Source organism: Solanum stenotomum, chromosome 8, assembly GCF_019186545.1.
Source record: "Solanum stenotomum isolate F172 chromosome 8, ASM1918654v1, whole genome shotgun sequence".
Lineage (NCBI taxonomy): Eukaryota > Viridiplantae > Streptophyta > Magnoliopsida > Solanales > Solanaceae > Solanum > Solanum stenotomum.
Window position 1 is genome coordinate 26,781,471 of NC_064289.1, and position 15,451 is coordinate 26,796,921.

At 31.5% G+C, this 15,451-nt stretch overlaps 1 protein-coding gene across 1 annotated transcript; it reads right to left on the reverse strand.

Annotated features, from left to right (window-relative positions):
• Nucleotides 1–9,269: 9,269 nt before the first annotated feature.
• On the reverse strand, nucleotides 9,270–13,733 carry LOC125872580 (phosphoglucan phosphatase LSF2, chloroplastic). Its single transcript, XM_049553329.1, has 5 exons — nucleotides 13,350–13,733; nucleotides 12,594–12,799; nucleotides 11,810–11,980; nucleotides 11,451–11,662; nucleotides 9,270–10,641 (listed from the first exon to the last, which is right to left on the reverse strand). Exons 1-4 carry the CDS (start codon nucleotides 13,600–13,602, stop codon nucleotides 11,459–11,461), a joined length of 834 nt encoding a protein of 277 aa, XP_049409286.1. The 5' UTR covers nucleotides 13,603–13,733; the 3' UTR covers nucleotides 9,270–10,641; nucleotides 11,451–11,458.
• Between the last annotated feature and the right edge of the window lie 1,718 nt (nucleotides 13,734–15,451).

Below are 15,451 nucleotides of genomic sequence, written 5' to 3' on the forward strand. Positions count from 1 at the left end.
ACATGATATATTGCATAAACCATAGTCATTGTATCAGAAAGCTAAATTACGAAACAAAATAAACTAGATACATTGAGACTATGTACATTTGGTAATGATTGGCGTGATAATCTAGATCCAACCTTTTTCTCTTTTTTTGACGTTTTTTCCACAATCGATTTAAAGGTCGAAGATACATCATTCTTCGACTTTGCCTTCTCTAATCTCATATTCTTCATGAATAATGGATTGTTTGATACATTAAAATATTGTGCCTTTAAGAATAAAAAAAAACGAATACATTGAAAATTGTTCCCCTTTTTTGAGCATTTTTCCACAATAGATTACAGAAGATTTAGAAGTCGAAATCTTTCTTTGATTTTGACTTCTCCAACTCGAGATTCTTCATGAATAATGGATCGTTTATTTGTTTAGATCTATTTTCAACAAAATCTTCATCATCACAATCAAAGATACAACATACATTATCTTGAGTAGTTGAAACTAATTGGGTAATCCCAATACTAAAAGATGGAGCATCATTCATATTTATCCGAATTTTGTAGATGAAAAAACAATTTATTTTTTAAAAAAAACGACGATGGTGATGAACGGGAAAGAAAAAAATGAATTAAGAAGAACTATCTCTTGATTAACTTGAAATCAATTAACTGGAAAGAGAAAATATTTGAAATTCAAAAATGGAGTGATAAAGGTAATTGGTGATATAGTAGAGTGATTATAGGCGTGAAAAAGGAAGAAAATCGTGGAGTTGGAATATTCGAAGTTATGTATCCAAAAAAGAGAGAAGGGGAAAAAGAAGGGATTTTTGTAATTTTTTAAATGGTAGAAAATAATAGAAAATAAGGTTAAAAAAAAGATGTGTAGTTAGGTAATTTTTCCGTAACAAAATATGAATTCATTTTGCGCACTAATCTATTCTTAGAGTTTCATAGCTAAACTATTGAAAATATGAGAAACATACATAAATATCACTCATTAATTTGAGAAACACACATTTTTATTTTTATTTTTATGTTGACTAGACGTTAAATTTTGGGTCTTCTTCTTGTTTTCTTTTCTTTCGCTGTCTTTTTCTTTGTTTTATTTTTCTTCGTTCCCTACTTCCTTCTTTTTCATTACTCCTTCATTTTCTTCTGTTGTTGCTGATGATTCCTTCTTCTTCATTACTCATTATCAGTCTTCTTCTATTGTTGCTCCTGCTTCCTGCTTCTTTATCTTTTTTTTCTCCTTTTTTTGAAAAAAAAAATTGATATACCGCAAACGAGAATCGTTTTGAGTGAAATGTATATCAAAAAAGCTTAGACCAAATTGAAAACACTACAAGATGCCAATGCTTGATCAGAATCACTTCATCGGGAGCACAAAACAATAATGGCATCAAAGTTAAAACATGGAGGCCCAAAGTTAACCATTAACTCTTTGTTTTTCTTAGTTAATGCAATGATACCAATTATTATTGATGTGCTGAAAATTAAATTGTGAAGTCAGGGTGGAATTTCAAAAAAGAAAAACCAAACCGGAGAGGATTTCATATCTAAAAATTAAAAGGAAAAATCCTTTTGGCCAGAAAACTTTGATCATAATAGCCAGAATGGTACATTCACACTATAAACATGTTTACTTTTTCACATTCTTACCCTTATTTAAATTTAAATTTATTAATTATTTTTTAATACATGAAAAGTTTAGACTTGTTCCCGAATTCTCATAATTTCCATAAATACATGTTAATTTCAATTTCTTTTAAAAAGGCTACAAAATGATAGTCTTAATAATTTCTTTTCTTCCCTCTACTTTCCAATATAAATTATAAAGAACACAAATTTGAAATTTACAATTAAGAAATAAAATTTAAAATTTAAATGGCAAAATAAATACTAATAATATTACATTTAAAATAAATTTATCTCAAACTCTATTCAAATTCAAGATTCATAAAATAACTTAACAAGTAAAATTATTAATCAAAAGTGTCATATATACTGTCCATTTATATACTACTACTACTAATAATAATAATAAATTATATTTCTCAACTTTTTGATTTAGAGATAATATATTTTTTGTTAAAAGAAAGTGGCTCACATCTATTTCAATTGTTACATATATAACTTTGATATAGCTAAAATCTTTTTTAGCTGACGGAAGTGAAAAAATTGATTCAAAATTATTTTTTGATAAAATAAAAATTATACAAGGTATGTTTGACCCTTCTCGCAATATTTTGAGGTATGTTTGAAAAGCCAAGATCATTTTTGGTTGACGGAAGTAAAAAATTTATTAAATTTTTTTAACAAAATAAAAATATAAAAGGTATATTTGACCCTTCTCGCAACATTTTGAGGTATATTTGATCCTCTTCATACATGAATTTTGTCTGTTTTTTTTTATCTTCTTTAATTCAATGACTAATTTTGATTTACTATGTTGATGATCAAATTTAATTTTTCACTCATCTTCTTGCAAAGTTTATTATAGATGCATCAACTTTTTTTATAACTACAAAACAAAACTCAATATAACCGCAAAAAATAATAATTTTAGTTTGCTTTTTTTTTAAAAAAAATCATTTTTATTTCATTCACTATTTCTTTTTATTTCTCATGTTTTCCACACTAAAGAATGAAAGCGAAAAATTAAATAGGAACAACAAACTCAAATAATGATAAACAAATATATTCATGAGGGAGATAATTAAGACCCAAATTAACCGTTGAATTAAAAAAACTAAAATATAAAATCACGTGAAAAAACTATTTGATTTACCTCTATATGAATATTGTTTGATTAAATAACTAAAATAAATAAATTAAAAATCCAATTTTTAACTTTCGTTAGTCAAAAAAGAATATATGAGTTATTTAATTTGCACATGTAATAGTAAAAGTATATGTGACCCCTTTTTTTTTACGGAATATATATTATCTCTATATCACAAAATTAAGGAGTATATCAAATCTTTTTCACCTAATAATAATCCAACATAATCTGCACAATATTATTATTAAGAAGATCAAACAAACAATGTGGTATAGTAATGAAGTGTAAAAAATATTTTGAACCTTATTTGATTATTCTATATCAATGTTAGTATTATATTAAAAAGAGAGTAGTCAACCTTGATATTAAGACAATTATATTATAAGAAATGACTTTCTTAATTCAAGATATCACTACAAAAAATGCATTATTATTGATAGTTATTTAAAATATCTAAGCCCCAAAATTATATTATTATTTTTCAAAAAGAAAAACACACACGATGTATGAACGGTTAATTAATTAATGAAGAACCGTATTAATCATTATCATTCAATTGAAATTTCAGAATTCCTATTTAATTTACTCAAGTATATTGTAGATTGCTGAGAATCCCCAAGAGTAACGTGTTAATGTTAAATATAGTCTTGTATTAGCATTATATTACGTCAATTTGATAACTTATAGATCATTACTCATATTTGTTATTCATATGACGTCTAAGTATATAATTTTATTAATTATTATGTTTAAATAAATTTAAGCTATTTATTTGAATATTTTAAAATATAATCTAAAACTATATTAATAACGACAATCAAAACTCGAAACACTTTAGAGATGGTAGATATCAAAATATTATAAAAATCATATAGTTCATCAATGTCGATCCTATTTAACAACAATCATATCAAATATGTCATAGTTTCGCACCCTTATATTATGTTGACTTGATAATAGGTGAACTATTATTTATTTATTATTATTAATATGAGTTCTAACTAAGTAAGTTTATGAATTTGCGTTTAAATAATTTTAAAATAGATATTTAAATATTTTTGTAAGTATAATTTGAAAATATCTATCTATATATAATAGGAGAGGTAAAAAGTGCCACATGTCAGCACTACAAAAATTCTATAATTTTAAAATTCAAAAAATACTAAAAAAATCTTTTAAATATGTATCTTAAATTAACTAAAAAAAAAAAAAGGACGGTTGAAACCAATTATCCCGTTTTCTTCCACTTTTTTAAAATTTTTAAAATTTAAAACATGCAGTTTTTTTTAACATAACAGTTTGCAACTTTGAAAAAAAAATTAAAATTTTGAATTTCAAAAANTTAAAAAAATGTTTTACATTGATGAAGTTCCAATAGATGCATAAAGTAAATATTTTTTTAGTTTCATTTCATAGGATCAATTTAACCAATTAAGTGCTTAAATATAATTATTTATTTTCACCATATTCTTGTTTTATATAAGAAGAGCCAAAAAAAAAAAGTCAAGAAGGAGAAGTAAAATGACCAAAAAAAAAAAAAAGAATTGAAGAAGGAATAAGGCATGGGACCCAGAAAATTCATCTTATCAAAATAATAAATGTTCATACTATTTAGAAAATATCAAAAAGTTAATTTTATTTTGGAGAGAAAAGGTAATAACAGTCTTTTTCACTATTCTGACCAAATTCTGGCAACATTGTTTAAAGGTGATTTTGAATTGATCGAGATTGAATAGTAAGTGTATACTTCATATATAGTTAAGCTATATTCAGTCTTTTGTATGTATGATAATATATTATTAGTGCATAGTAAGTTATGGTATGTAGTTTGTGTATGCTTTATATGACTTTTAGCAAACTATATAGTATAGTTAGTGTATACTTTTTATAACTTCTAGATATTTTTTAAAGTAAATAAAACATGACTATATTTGTTATAAACTAATTATTTTATTATATATATATATATATGAAATTAGCCGTAATTTTTATATAACATTTGAAAACTGACCGACCAAATATCGTATAAAAATAATATAGAAATAACTTTTAGCATATTTGCAAACCAAATATGGTATAAAATTAATGCATAAATAATCAAAGTTATTCATGTATTAGCTTTGAATTTATTCCATAACCAAATGCCCCCCTAAGCGTATATACAACCTCAAAGTATAACAAAGGATAATATGTGTATCATTTCTAAAAGTTTGGGTGGTAATATTTGGTCTTTCCCTGATTTTTTTTAAAAAGTGAGGTGTTTTGGGAGAAAATAAGTACTACTGGAGAGTAGCAGAACTTGTTTTTCCAAAAGCTAGAAAAAATATAGGGAAAATTGTATAAAATAACAAACTATTAATTCAAATTAAATGCTATAACCACAGTTTGATTTAATTGTAACCCGTAGCAAATTGTTGCAATATCGCCTCTCTCCCTGAATTTCTCGCTCGTCACTCTCGTTTCTCGTTGGGCAGTTTCTCCTCACCTCTCTCACTTTATACAAACACAAATGTAGAAAATGTGTTTGCGTTTGTATAAAATGAGAGAAGATTGTATATATACATATCTTTTCATTCCTGAAACATCTCGCAACTAGAAAGAACTAGAAGGAAGTTTAAAATCTGGAAATAGTTATTTTTAAAAAGTATAAGGAAATCTGGAAAATTTTAAGTTAAAGTGAGTTTTTGGTCAACTTCAAACGACCATAACTCCTAGCTCAAGATGAGTTAGCTGTAGTTGCAGAGATGGTTGGAAAGCCCTTGGAATGATCTTTCCAACGTCGCCAAGTTTGCTCGATTCCGAGTACGCATGAGTGAGTTATGCCCGTTGGAAGTTGGGCTGTTGGATTAAGGAAATGTCCAATCCGGAATTTTAAGGAGTATTTTAGTCTTTTCATTGCCCTATTAATTTAATCCGTTTTTAGGAGTTTAATATGGGTCAAATCAGTTTTTAGTCAGTTTTAGAATTTGGGATTTCACACTAGGGCTAAGGAGAAAGGAGAAGAAGAAGCAAGAACGTTCAAGATCATCGAAGTTTTGGCTTATGGAATTCGTCGGGGGTGATCCCTACAAGGTATGTGAGATCGCATAGTGTTGGGTTAGTTCACCCACGCGCCAACCATGTTTATATTCAGCGAATTTAAATCTTTGAAAGTTAGAAATTGAGTTCTTGATGAACATTGTTGAAAGTTTCGTTGAATTCGTGTGGATTGTGTTGTTGAAGTTTCTTGATGATTTTATTCATGTTTTCGGGTGTAATTTTGGTTTGAATCTATCGTATATTGAGGGTATAAACGATTCTAAGTGTTTAGGGGAAGAACTAAGTGAAATTAGAGGGTTTAGAGTTGAAAAACAAAGAAGAAAATTTGGGATTTTCTGGGGAAGGGGAAGGGGCTGGGGAATCGCGCCTCTCAGCGCGCTCCAAAACAGTCTCTGAATGTGGTGATATGGGGCGACGCGCCAGCCAGAGCGCCCCAAAGTGTTCTCTGAATTTTGAGGGATGGCGCCCCGCGCCTCTCAAAGCGCCAGGGACGCCAGTTCTCCCCATTCATTCCCCACCTTTTAGTACGTGCTCCTTAGCAATGTACCTGTGTCTTCTAGTTGATTCCAACACTCTAAGGTACATCTAAACATCATGAAAGCATCCATAATCATGATATCATGAACCTTGAATCCATAATCCAATTCAAGGAAAGTTAAGAGTCAAGTCAAGAGAAGTAAGAGTCAAGTCAAGAGAAGTTCTTAGAGTTTCCCAAAAGTCTTTTGCAAATGTTTTAACTTTGTTTTAAGACTTCAGTTTTAGAGTTCAGTAAAAAGTAAAGTTGAAGTTCATTTCTTCAAAAGTATATGGGGACTAAGTATTCCCAAAGAGATTAAAAATGTTTTCACATTTAAATAAGAACGAAAACTGAGATTTCCAAAGAGACTTCGGGCTAGTTTTCAGAAAAAGTAATCGCTTTCTAAATGAAGCAAGAGGGGAAACTTTGATTTCCAGGATAGCCTTTGAGTTAAGATTTTTGAACACTAATCTCAAATCACAGAAGAAGTATGTTTTTAAACATAACAGCTAGTATATTTTGGGAGTAGTATTGAGCACCGAATTGGGGGCGAGCATGAGTTCAGATAACTCACGTCTCCATAAAATCATGTAGTCATCATGGGTAGAAAAGGGTCATACTTTTTAGATGAACCCTTTTCACAATAGACTAGTGGATTCACTTAGTAGTTCAGGTCCTATATCTTTGGCCGGGTGTAGGATGCGTTGGCAGTGTGAGATAGATCATTGTATCATCACTATAGCTCTTCTGTGATAGTTGTCGGTTAGAGAAACTCCCACAGAAGTTATTGTATTTTTATATCCATCAATTTAATGTATTTTTACATACATTTCAGAATTATGTTGTATTCTTATATATACACAGAGTTGACATCATGTTTTTAAACAACTTTTCTTTATATTGCACTTGGTTTAAACTGTTTTATATTGAAATGAGTTCAGTTAAGTATTCATGAGTTGAGAAGAGCCAAGGTAAGTGTTTCTTTCAGATTCTCTTTCAAGCTTATGTTGTTTAGCATTCCAACTCGCATACTCGTACATTCAATGTACTGATGTCAGTTGGCCTGGATTGGCATCCCAGCACACCTTTGATCAATGAGCAGTTCAAAGTCAGTCGGTGAGCCTCCTTGCATTTCGGAGGATCTATTTTTATTGCTTTCTAGTTAGTTCATTAGGATGTTGTGGGGTTTGTCCAACATCCATCTCAGTTGTTTTAAAGGCTTCATAGACAGTCAGATGTTAGTCCTTTGAGTCTTTTCATTATCATTTCTTATTGTTAAGCCTTGGGTTGCCACTTTTGGCCAAGTTGAATGTTGAACCTTCAAACATTCTCAGTTATTTTATTATTCAGTTCAGTTAAGTGTTATTGATCATTATAAGTATGAATATTGTCTTCCGCTGAGTTAAGTAAGTCAGGCCAAGGGTTCGCTTGGAGCCAGCAATGGTCTTCGAGTGCCAGTCCCACCCAAGGTGTAGGCTCGGGGCGTGACAGTTCCCCTCTCTCCCCTCTCCCAGATCTCGCTCGCCACTCAATCGCCTCTCACTTTATAAAAACGCAAATGTATAAATTGCATTTGTGTTTGTATAAAGCGAGAGAAAATTGTATATACAAATACATATATTTTCGTCCTATACAATTATGATTATACAAATACAAATTTTCTCTGCCCAGTTTTCTTTTGTCTTTCTCCCTTTATACAAACACAAATTATACAATTAATTATTTTGTATATGTATACCGAAACAGATTATACAATTGTTTCTTTTATATATGTATAGCGAAACAGATTATACAATTGCTTCTTTTGTATATGTACAGCAAAATATACAGATTAATAGTCATAACAAACATAAAGTTTGCTATATAGCGTAATTATGCAAATTATAGCATACAAATATAATTTTTATGTTTGTTATATGTGAAAGTTGCTCAAAAATATATTCTTTCCGAACTTTTGAGAAAAATACACTTTTAAAAAACTTAATCAAATGCTAATTGTTGCTCAAAAATGGTTTTTTAATTTATTGACCAAACAAGCTGATCTAATAAGCTTAACCAAATAAACTATAATTGAATTACATCGCAACATTAAAAAAAAAAACCTATGATATTTAAAGAAGGGAAAATTATACATAATGACAAACTATTAATTCAAATTAAATGGTATAACCACACTTTGATTTAATTGTGCCCTGTAGCAAACTGTTTGACAATCGCCTCTCTCCCTCAAACTCTCGCTCACCACTCTCCCTCTCTCGGTCGCTCTCTCTGTCGCTCGCCTCTCGCTTTATACAAACATAAATGTATAAAGTGTATTTCTGTTTGTATAAAGCGAGAGAAAATTGTATATACACATGCAAATACATATATCTTCGTCCTACACTTATAATAATTATACAATACAAATATTCCCCTGTCCAGTTCTCTTTTATCTTTCTCTCTTTCTCGCTTTATACAAACACAGATTATACAAAATACAATGTATAATTTATGTTTGTATAAAGCGAGAGAGAACAATATTTGATATACAAACGTTTTATTTCGATTCAATTGTATACAAATTGAAATTTTATACATATATACAAACACAAAATTAAATTGAGAGACTCTCAACGATTTATACAAACGAGAGGCTGACAACAATTTATACAAATGGCCTGCCAGCGAAATTATACAAATCTGAAGAGGAGCCAGCGAATTATACAATTGCTTCTTTTGTATATATGTATAGCGAAATAGACATAGCTTTCAATTGTATATGTATAGCGAATTATACATATATATGTTTAATATGAAACGCAATTATGCAAACTTTGCTATAGCATACAAATATAATTTTTTTGTTTGTTATATGTGAAAGTTGCTCTTTAAAGAATGCATAATTTTAGAAAGTCCTAATTTGTTCTACACGACATATTATTGAATAATGAAATAAAAAGAGTCGGAACTAAACATAATGAAAATAGGAATGCATATAACTGAAGCATTATTAGCCTATATCGAATACACTGCATGTTGTGGGAAAGACAAAATTACTTACAAGGAGGTGTTATGTAGAGCACTAGGTTGATTAGAAAAGAGATGGGACTCATTGATTTACCTAAACCTTTCACATAATTCACTTACAAGCCACCTGGAACAACTTCATTTCCATAATCTAGAGTATCTTAAACTTAAATTTAACTTCCTTCAAAGTTGTCTACCTTTTCTATTTAATTTAAGCAGTTTTACCCCTTCTGAATTCATCACACAACAAATTGAGTAATCCAGTTCTACCTTGCATAGTTGAACTATTGTTACTAGACTTGAGAAGGAACAATTTCAGTGAGAGTCTTCCACCATTATGTACTCTAAGCATTTCATTCATGACTATTGTCTTGAATGACAATCAATCGGAAGGAACTACCCTATTTCATAGCACAATTTGAAGATATTTTTCATGTTTGTCATCTGGTCTCATCATTCTCCAGCTTTCATAAACTTTTGAAAGCAGTAAGCAACTAAAGTTGTTAGGAGAAAGATCAAAAATCCACAACATGGGAAAGCAAAGGTAGTTTGCCAAGCACTTATAGTCTGGGAACTTGTTCCACTTCAATATAAGAATCCGCAGCTCTCCCAGAGACACCAGACAAGCTGGAAATGTGTCATTTATAGCATTATTCCCCACATCAAGGACTTCTCAACCATAACAATTGAACAATGACATAGGGTAGACCCTTTAAATTGATTTACCATTCAAGACAGTGGTCATCAATGAAGTGCTCTGAGAACATAACAATAGAAGACTACCACTGAAATTATTCTTTTTCAAGTTTAGAACCAATAACTCAGCCATGACGCCCAAGCAATGTGGAGACGACCCACTGAAGTTGTTGTGTGATAAACCCATAAGGGTAAAAGGTTGCTCAAGTAAAAAATATAGAAGACAGATGACCTTGCAGGAAGTTAAAAGTTACTTATAAGATCAAGATTCTCTAGATTACAGTGACAAAGTTGTTCTAGGTGGTTTGTATGTGAATTATGTGAAAGTGTTAGGTGAACCAATGAGTCACCACGTTTGTATCAACCTATTATTCCATAGAAAACCTCCTTGTAAGTTGTTGTACAGAAAGAGAACATAGATCCCCTCAAGTTATTGTTCTACACAACATGAATAAACAAGGTTCTCCCCTGTAATGAACTTTCAGTTGATAGGCTCACTTTATAAAAGGGGTATACAACTATAAGGAATCTACTGACCTAATATGTTACAGAAGCACCTAATTCATATCATGGGGCTTCACTTCAAGGAGCAGCTTCACGCTCTCTGGAATACTTCCATGCTGTACGTACCACATAATATAAGATGCATGAGTTTATACACATTGTATCAATCCACACATAAAAGAGTACTAAACTTGGCTTTGCCTGATGCATCAACTATACAGTGAATCACTAAGCAAGATCACTGTTACTATTATCATTCCCAGCTGTGTTAACATGTAACTCAAGATGAATCAACTGACTAGAAGCACACTGTGTAAGATGCAGTTAACTGAGTTTTGTTTGCACATAGAAACTAATAATATGTACAAACTAAAAACATAAATTCACATATCAAATGAATGTCACAAGGCCTAAAGCAGGCATTTATTTCTTAGGGAAAAATTTTTCTTGTGATTTCTTTTCACTTTATTTTTGGGTTTCCGTATCCTTTAATTACCCTCTCTGATTCTTATAGAAACCACCAAGTTGAGACCAAGTTTGTTTGCTTTTGTGAAACAAATTTCCTCTATTCAAGGAGAAAGTAAGAAAAAAGACGGAATGCGGGACTATAGTTCATTGCTAGTGATCAAAGATATCCTAATATTCTGAATACACCTCTTAAAATCATGTCTATACAAGCCAAGAACGGCAACTTTATTTTTCTATATCAAACTTTCAACTGTAGAAGGGAAATTGAATATGATATGGTAATATCTATATTAGGATAAGCTTATAGTATCCAGGAGACTCAAGAATGGTAAACATGAAGCACAATAATCCCCAGAAATTGAGAGAATCCAAGACAATAGTCCAATGATGGACTAAGGAAATACCTAATCCCAAAAAAAAAAAAAAAAAAGAGAGAGAGACAGAGAAATTGCCTAACCTGCATTCTTAAGTGTCACGAAGGGCACGCACACGATCTTGAATCAGTTTCCTCTCCCAATCTGCTACATCCGCAAAGGCATAATCTGGCAGATTCTCAAAGGGCTCCTTGCACTGATCATTTTTAGCCAAATCATAAGTAGCTCCCTGTATTGACCTTTTGTTGGGCCCACAGGGTCTCTTTGAAACGAGTGTATCATAAGCTGTATTTAGCTGCTCAACAAGCACATCAAGATCTCAGAACACACAACAATTTAACAGCTGCTAATGAGCTTTTATTATTAGACCAAGGATGGAATATTGATTCATAAATCTGAATGTGAAAAAAAATTAATGATAATATAAAAGGTAAAATCTTACATCCATCCCACAGAACCAGAACATATAAGCAATTGAAACAGCAGGGGCCCTTCCCAATCCAGCAGTGCAATGTACATACACTCTTCCTTTTCCTTCTGAAATCGCCCACTCCAGTGATGAAACAGCTTTAGGTAATACACTCCTCAGGGAATCTGGATCAAAATCTCTTGCCTACAATAGAAGTATTTGTGATGATCAAAATACACAAAACCAGAGGTGGTCTAAGAAGAAAATAAGATCCCAAGACGTAACTTTTTTATTAGGCAATCGACCAGGAAAAAAGTGTTTTGAACTCCAGAATTTGCAAATTGAAAGAAAATCAAAACAAGCAAATGGTCCTTCTCCTACAGCACATCCATAAACTATATCCACATCGTTGAAAACATGAAGCATAGTTATATTCTAAAACCTGGAACTCGTGGAAATGGTGCCAGAGCATTATCTGTATGCTAAAACAAGTCTGCAAGGTTCTGAATATTGGCGGTCACCGATTTTCTGAACCAGTGATTCAACAATGCTAGGGAAATATAATGCATATGCTTACATATTTGATGTTAGCTCTTCAGCTAGTATCCATACCAACAACCAAAATAGTGAAGTATAGGATTAACAAAAAGTAAACTACCTCAATTCACATCGAAGTTGTCGACTTTTGAAGGGAATACATGTTACCATTATTTTCGCAAAGCTGAATACTAGTATAGACCAATGGTTTAAGGGGTAACGGTGTTCTATTTCGTGTGACCAATTTGAAAAACACTAAGTATCGAGAAGATTTACTTACAGGCCTTCTCATGTGATGAATTCCAAGTTCTGAACATCTTGTAACGATAGACTGGAGGTCTATTCCCCAAAACTCAATATCTTCGTCCTGCTGCAAGTTTAGTATAAAAGCTACGTTCTCCTCTTCCTTCAAATAATCTATATCTTCAATTTTCTGAGGCTGGGAGCCAACAATTAGATCTTCTGTTATCAATGTGTAGTTCATTCCTGCAGTTGAAAATTATATTTTTAAGCTGTCTATCAAAACTTCTTTGTATTCGCTATCATCTCTTCATGACAAACACCAAATTACTACACATAGAAAATCCAAATCATTCAGAATATAGCATAATTGCTGCAAAACAGAATGCAGGGAGCCCAATTTTACTAACTCAATACAGCACAACAATAACTTTACAAATCAGATGTTCCTCACAGACCATTTTTATGACGAAGATTTAGATCTATTAAGCAATATAATTTCCAATTGATCAAGCTTTTAAGTATGTAAACAGTAAACACTTTGCTTAAAGTTTTATGGTCATAAAGTGATGTACAAAAGAAGAAAAAGGTGAGACATACATAACCCAGTAAAAGAAAGTCAAAAAGAGCATAGCAGATCTACTTTTCAGGGGATCTTAACCCATGATTCCTCTTAGTTAAAAACCCAATCACTTGTGAAAATTAAGTTGCTAGCACCCAGATCTTAAAAGCAAACAAGTTTAGAGAAGTGACCATGGAAAAGGAAAGCATATGTTAATATTAAATTGGTAAATACCAAGTTCATGGTGATATTCATAAGGATTCCTCATCATTCTCTTCATAGCTAAGTTGTATTCCTCCATCTTCTTATTGCTACTGGATCTAGCATGGTTCTCTTTAACTTCACTTTCTGGAAATTTGCAAGAAATCTGGAAGGATTTGTTGGTGAAATTGCATAAGGAATTCGCATATTTCTTGCTTGAACGAGAGAACAACAATGGATTATTTTGAACTGGGGACAAGCAGGTGGAGTTCCAGAAAGCTCTCATTCTCTCTTTGCTTGTGAATGAGGTGGTTCTTCCTCTGTCAGGTTCTTAGATTTATCTATGGTGGATGGCCAAGTGAATCAAGTGTCGATTCCCCTGTTTCCACAGTGGTAGCACATTTCGGGCCTAAATGTATGGGCGGAAAAACTTGGACAGCAGCCCATGAAGTCAATAAGATTGTGGTTTGACAACTCCAAAACCCAAATCATCCCTTGGACTCGATCAACAAAATCCCATTCTTTTCTGTGATTTTGGTATGTGGGACAAACATAAAATTTGAAATTTATTTGGGAAACTTTCCCACTATTTTAGGAGCTAATTATTTTGATACATTTTAATTTGCAATATTACAAAAATTATCAAATTTTGGTGCGTCCAGATATGTTCAATTACGTCTAGATACATGTATCTTAGGATACATGTGATCAAAATTAAGTGTAATTTATTCTAGATACATTGTATCCAAGTGGATTCACATGTATCTAGGATACATAACAAATCTCGCTCGCCACTCTCTTATGTTTCTAATACCTCAGATACATGTATCTAGTGTGAATTACATACATCTGCGATACATAACAAATCTCGCTTGCCTTCCTCCCCATCTCGCTTACCTATCTCTCTATTCTAGTGTATCTAGTAGCAAAAATACATGTATCTAAGTGTATCTTCCTTAATATATGGTAAGAAACTCTTAATTAGTTGTAAGATATGTGATATTTTGATAGTATAGATAATAATAATAGTATATATGGTAGTGAAGTATGTATAATTATGTAGTTTAACTTATTTGAGTAATTTACAAAATTCTCACTAGTTTATGAGCTAATTACGAATCTTACCAGATTTTGAACTTCGGATATATGTATCTGAGATACATGGTGTCAAACTTAGGTGTAATTTGTTCTAGATACACTATATTCTAGTGGATTCGCATGTATCAGGCTCTCTCGCTCGCCTCTCTCCCATCTCACGCACCACTCTCCTCTCTTGCTCACCTCTTTATATCTAGTATATCAGATACATGTATCTAGTGTGATTTTACATGTATCTGGGAATCCTCCTTACCTTCCTTTGATCTCGCTCACCTCTTCCTATACTTTAGTGTATTCAGTAGCAAACATACATGTATTTAGGTGTATCAGACTTGAAATCTGATATGAAATTATTAATTAGTGATACAATATGTAATTATTTTAAACTATATGAAGAATTAGTAAATATGCTAGAAAGACTCTTAACATACTTTCTCGTCAATAATTTGAAAAACGATCTTCCACTTTCTGATGTTTTTTAGTAGTTGAGCAATCAAAAAGTGGGAGACTATATATATGGGATAAAATGAGTCTTTTCTAGATGGACTAACGATAAGATGAGACGTGACATGTGCACTCGGTTAGAAGGGATCGATTAGGGAATGTTGAATGAGCATCCTAAAAAATTGAGCTAAGAAACAAAATTCAACTCAGATGAATTCTGGAACCCACGCCACTGAAACTAGTGCCTCAACAGTCACGAGCATAGTCATTCTGGAGACGCTGTATTTATGCCATCAAGGTCCAATTCTCAGCATCTAATATACTTTTCTTCAATTTATATCATTAAACAGTGTGTCTAACGATCTTTTATTAATAACATAATAAAAAAAATTCAACGGGAATAAATACAAGCAAGGGAGCTAGATCTTACCCTACCAATTCTAATGGGACATTTCTTGCTTTTATATTCATTGCCTCTTGTTACAATTGTGATTTATTTCATAGTTATAATTTGATAAATTCAATTATACCGTTTTGTGGATAAATAAAATATTGTTATAACGAGGTTTGGTTGTACAATAATTATCTAATTA

Coding starts and splice junctions, on each gene's coding strand:
- LOC125872580 (XM_049553329.1), bottom strand. CDS start 13,602: ATGAGAGCTTTCTGGAACTCCACCTGCTTGTCCCCAGTTCAAAATAAT. Junction 12,800..13,349: donor TGAATATCACCATGAACTTG/GTATTTACCAAT, acceptor TTTCAACTGCAG/GAATGAACTACACATTGATA. Junction 11,663..11,809: donor TCTGGTTCTGTGGGATGGAT/GTAAGATTTTAC, acceptor CTTGTTGAGCAG/CTAAATACAGCTTATGATAC.